Source organism: Haemaphysalis longicornis, unplaced genomic scaffold (genome assembly GCF_048455015.1).
Source record: "Haemaphysalis longicornis isolate Haplotype H1 unplaced genomic scaffold, Haemaphysalis longicornis Haplotype H1 scaffold_4, whole genome shotgun sequence".
In the NCBI taxonomy this organism is placed as follows: domain Eukaryota; kingdom Metazoa; phylum Arthropoda; class Arachnida; order Ixodida; family Ixodidae; genus Haemaphysalis; species Haemaphysalis longicornis.
The window spans coordinates 177,103,806-177,109,351 of NW_027526361.1; the positions used below are offsets into that span (position 1 = coordinate 177,103,806).

Below are 5,546 nucleotides of genomic sequence, written 5' to 3' on the forward strand. Positions count from 1 at the left end.
ACTCGGTTCCCAATCCATCTGGCCCCGGTGACTTCCCTATGGATAATTCGTCGATGGCGTTATTTATCTCCTGCAAACTGATCGGCGCCTCCATGCTTGCTCTGTCATCATCACTTAACTTTGGCATTGACGGCAAGAAAGTTAGCTCGTAATCTTTACTGCCTTGCTTTTCAGTTCCCAGCAGTTCCTTATAATGTTCAAAAAACGCGCGCTCCACGACTTCAGGGTCCCTAGAAACCACATTATTGTATCGAATAGCTTTAATCTCATTCTTTAGCGCATAACCCTTTTCGTCACTCAGGGAACGTTTGGTTGGCGTTTCGCCCAACCAGAGTCGCTCTGCGCGTGCGCGCACTATGGCACCCCTGTACTTCTCGATGTCAATGACCTCCAACTTATTTTTAACTTCTCTTATTTCTTTTGTAAAAGTTCCAGGCTGTTGAGCCTCAATGCCTAGCAAGAAGTGCAATTGGCTTTGTAGTTGTGTTTCCTCCTCCTTTTCTTTATGGCGTATGACGGACGATCTTTCTATTGCACTTATCTTAACGTCACTTTTTAGCTGTTCCCAGACGGTGATAAGTGACCCACTTTCTGTTCCGATTGCCTCCTCTAATCTTTTCTTTACACCAGTTGTGAATGGTTCATCATTCAGTAGTTTTACATTGAATTTCCAGGTATCCCAGCTAAAGCGAGTTTTGCTTTGCTTCTGACCTATTGTAAACGTCACCATGCTGTGGTCGCTGAAGGACAGCGGTTTCACGTTGTAGGCCTCGCACAGAGGCACAAGACCCAGTGATACGTAAACTCTGTCCAATCTTGCGTGACTTTCACGTTGAAAATGTGTGTACTGTGGTGCATTCATGTTCGACAGAACACACGCGACGTCCTCCAGGCCAAACTCATGCACTAGGCTATTTAAAACCATCGCACTCAAATCATGTGTCGGCGGTTTTTTTGCTCTATCAGCGCTCGAACAGACGCAGTTGAAATCGCCAAGAAATATTACGTGCCTATCGCAGTTTAAATACACTTTCAAGCTTTCAAAAAAAAGGCGGCGATCCACTTCCTTATTTGGCGCATATACACAAATCACTCTCCATGCCATTTCCGAGTACAAAAAATCGCACACAATAAAGCGACCGCGTTCGCAAACACCGACACTTTCTTCCGAAATTCCCACAGAATTACGCAGAAAAAGCGCACATCCAGCCGACGCGCCTACCGAGTGGGACACGCAAACGTTATATCGTGCTCTGAAAGTTTGCACCATCCGGTCCGTTTGCTCCTGACTTTCAATTTTCGTCTCTTGAACGGCGATTATGTCGATATCGTCTTCCAGAAAAAGGCGGTTAAGCTGGTACTGTCTCCTTTTTGACGACAGGCCCCTGACGTTGATTGTTGCCACCTTAAGTGCTGAAAGGAGATTCGTTGCCATTCACATTAATGAGCGTGTGGACAGGATGGTGCTTTCATTAATGCCAGGAAGAGGAGTGAACCGCTGTAGTCAGCCAAATGCACCGTCGAAATGACATAGAAGCTGTCATGTGCCCCATACCAATTTATGGCACCTGTTCCGACCTCGACAATATCCTTACGTTGGCCTGCCCCCCCATACACTACAGACAGCACCACGAGTACGGGGCGTGGATTCAAAAGCAGCGCAGAATACACTACTGAATTACGGGCCTGGAGTCTCAGACACAAGTCTCAGACACTCTGCTTCCGGTAGCGCTAGCGAGCGGACGCAAGATGTCGAGCTCCCCAGTTGGAGCGGTCGTTGCGGCTTCGGGCCGCGGAAACAGGACAACGGAAAACGAAGCACAGGACTACCAGATAATTCTGCCTCAACTGCCATCAGGTCGGTTCGTTTTGAACACAGTATTCTTGCACGCTGACGTCAAAGCGAGGCCTTATCGAGTGGAAGATTTTCGAGACGCGCTCGCACGCTTGGAACTGCTCCCCGACGTGATAGCGTTGGGAGCGTTCCAAATGAATCACGTGTGGGCAGTAACATTCAAGGACACCGAAAGTGCCAAAAAGTTGGTTGATTTTCGCGACGTAAAAGTAAAAGATCTTCGCTGCATGGTCATCGACCCGAACAACCAGGTGCTGCGAGTGAAAGCGCACTGGGTTCTTTATGGTGTGCCCGACGACATGGTGCGAGCCGCGTTTGCGCCGTACGGCGTAGTGACTGACGTCGCAAGAGACCGATGGCGTGTGTCTGGGTGCGGCGACAAGGGCTCGACAACGCGCCTTGTGTCGCTGAAACTCAAGGCAGGCGTCTCCCCCGACGACGTGCCCCACCAGCTCCGAATCGCCGGGGACAACGCACTCGTAGTCGTTCCGGGGCGTCTGACGCTTTGTCTGCGGTGTCAGCGTTCTGGACACGTTCGACGGGAGTGTCGTGTTCCGCGCTGCACTCGTTGTCGTCGTTTTGGCCACGAGGCCTCACAGTGCGTGCAAACATACGCCACTGTCGCCGGACCAGTGGGGTGTGACGACAAATCTGAGCACCTCATGGATGAAGCTGAAGCGGAAGAAGGGGGAGAGGGAGGAGGGGGAGACGAGCCGCTGGAGGAGGGGGAGACGAGCCAGCGCCGACGCATGAGCTCAAGGACCTGCCGACGTGCAAGTCACCCGCCGTACAAGCTGGCATGGGCCAGGGAAAAGATAATGACCGGCCGGGCCTCAACACAGACGACTTATCACTGCCACCAGTGAACCAAAATGCCCAAGGAGGAGCTATCCTGGAAACCGACCAAGCGGACGGTGGGAAGGAGTCTGACGATGACACCATCGATATGGACACGAGCAAGGACCTCGCTAGCAGCACCTGCGGAAAGCGTGGACGCGAGAGCAACGCCGACATGACAGAAGGCGACAACGCGGCTTCCGACGAGCCGCCTTGGAAGGCGGTGCTGGGGCGGCGTTCCACACAGAAGCCCAAGCGTAGCGTCCCCCCGGACAGGAGGGAGCCAGCGTCGACGCCGGCGAAGACGCCGACGTAGTCGCGCGAGTGGTGTGCGCCGGTGGGCGAGTGACCCAGCGTCGCTAGGCCACGAGCCGGCGCTGGGCTGTACGGATATATAAGGTTTATAATGTATGACCAGTTTACACTTTTATTTATTTTAAGCATTTTAAGTACTTTATGTGACTATTTGTTGTATATCACTCCTTCAGTAAGTGTCCCCCAAACCTCCACAATATCTCACGTCTAGCAATTGCATTTCTTTGACGGAAAAGCGTTCGCACATGTGCGGTCGTGCTGCTGACCGCTGTGCTTGTTTACCCAGCGCAAAAAGTGCTTCCTGCTCCCTAGTTTTGCGCTGTACGGTAAACGTTTCAGGTGATTTTATTTTCTTAGTACCTATATTGACTTCGCTGACTCTTCTCCCGCCTTGAATTGGCCTTAGATTTTCCTACTGGCGTAAAGTCAGCGAAGCGTCGCATGTGCAGCGCTTGTGTGGAGCGACCCGGACTCTGAGTTTGACACAGTGTACAAACTAACAAAGTAAGGAAAGGCACATTCTTTCATTCACAAAGGTGTTGTGGCTTAGTTTCAATTGAGCGAGCGAATAGCGACGGCCCGTCGGCGGCCGGCGGACGAAACGCTGGGCCGACTGACTCGATCGGTAGGTCGGCTGGTCGGCGAACCGTGCAGTAGCGCAGCCATTTTCCGGCTCATCTCCTGCTGACGTCACACGAAAACGCCACAGAAAATTGGCGAGCGTAAAGAGAGGAGGACAGCATTTTCGAATTGATTTTTCTACTAAATAAATTCGCGTAAACGCGGCCAGAGTGGCCGAAACAATGCCTACGGACTCCGAACTACAATTTGCGCTAGTAATCCCGCAATGTTTACAAATCACTTCAGTGTCCCTTTAAGCGACCCTGAATCACGCGTCCACCGCCGTCCGTCCGTCCGCAGCCTAGCAACGGAGTTAGCTAGCGTGCCTAGCAACGGCGCCGGATTTCCGACGCGTGAGGGCGCTCGCGTAGCGCCTCCGCTCCCCCCTCGCCTATTCTCCTAAAGCCCCTTTACTACTCTCCAGCTCGCAACACCCTATCTCGGCGCACCAGCCAGGCCACTGCACTATATAAAAAAATAACAGCATACGGCGCCCGGTTTTGATCCGAGGACGTTGCGGCCGCAGCGCGAAGCTCTACCGACTAAGCCACGGAAGCCACGCTGATTTCAGAGTTTGGAACGCTCCTTATATCTTTAACGCATTCAAACTACGTCGTCAGCGGCGTTGCGTTGGCGACTCAGCGGCGTTATAGCGGCTTGATAACTGCGTGGTATACACGTGATACTACAAACCCGATGGAAGAGAAGGCGGCGAGGCGGTGGGCTGCGGGTGCCGAGCGCAAGCGCCGCAACGGGCGAGACGATGCGCGATATTCATATGTTTGAAAAAAGCCAATACACATCTGGAAGAAATTCGGCAGATCGAAACCCAGCCGCTGTGACCGAAATTCCACGGAGGCGAAATGCACAGACAATTATGTTCTGCGTAATGCCAGTGAGCATTAAATAAATCCTAGTGGCCGAAATTATACGATGCCGTTCTATACAGCGTCTCTCATTGAACCAAACCAAGCCAGTCCTGAAATGTTTGCAACAATACTTGCATTTAACCTGCACCGCGGAACTGAAATGCGGAAGCTGTGGGTTCTCGTAGGCAGAAACTACACAACGCGCCGCCGTAAGGAAAGTGCGCTTTCCCGCAATGCTGTCGCAGCGCGCTTAGACGCTACAGGCAAGCCTACAGTTAGGCGTGCTTCACAACCAAGCAGGCACGGCGCTCTCCCGCGGTAGCAGACGACACGAAGCCCCACCTCCAAGCCCCTGTGCGCCTGCGCCGCTTAGCTTCGATGCGCGGCCGCGGATTGTGCGCTGGCGCTCCGCGGAGCAAGGTCACGCTGCGCCGTGTTCGCACCTAGCGTGGACGGCCCTGTACATCCGGTAGATACGGAGGACCAGGCAGCTGCCCAAGAGGTACAGTAAGTCGGTATGTGAAAGTAGGGTATGCACAATATTTAAAAGCAGGTAAAGGCAGCAGAAACGACAAAATTGGCTCCAAGAATGTAAACGAAAAAACCTGGAGACTTATAGAGCAGGGAAATGAGAAGTTAGGAAGGAAGGTTTTTATGGCAATTGCAGAGCCAGTGCATTACTATTTGAAGTACGGGCGGGGCGTCTGGAACCCGGGCATACGCTGATATCTATAGGCAGCAGGATGAAACACGTTTATGCTGTGACAGAGATCTGGAAAACATATACCATTTTGCAGCGACTGCACAGAGATACAACCGCCGTGGGCGATGGGGAAACAACGTTGGCGGGGGCTTTGGGATTTGGTGTGAATGGGAGCCAACTTCAGCGCCATAGATTTGATGAAGAGCCACTGGAGTGGTGGTGGAGGAAAAGTAGGTAATAGATGGGTACGTAGGGGGAGTAATCATACGGCTGAGAATTTAGAAGAGTGGGGAGAAGAAGGTGATGGAAGTTTATAACAGGGGTGGGGAAGTTGGGGGAGGCAATT

The 5,546-nt window shown here is 52.3% G+C and overlaps 1 protein-coding gene across 1 annotated transcript; it reads left to right on the plus strand.

Moving 5' to 3' along the window:
- Positions 1–1,722: 1,722 nt before the first annotated feature.
- LOC144180116 (uncharacterized) lies at positions 1,723–2,721 on the plus strand. The gene has a single exon (XM_077708512.1). The coding sequence runs from the start codon at positions 1,750–1,752 to the stop codon at positions 2,719–2,721; it is 972 nt and encodes a 323-aa protein (XP_077564638.1). The 5' UTR covers positions 1,723–1,749.
- The last annotated feature ends 2,825 nt before the right edge of the window (positions 2,722–5,546 follow it).

Coding starts and splice junctions, on each gene's coding strand:
- LOC144180116 (XM_077708512.1), top strand. CDS start 1,750: ATGTCGAGCTCCCCAGTTGGAGCGGTCGTTGCGGCTTCGGGCCGCGGA.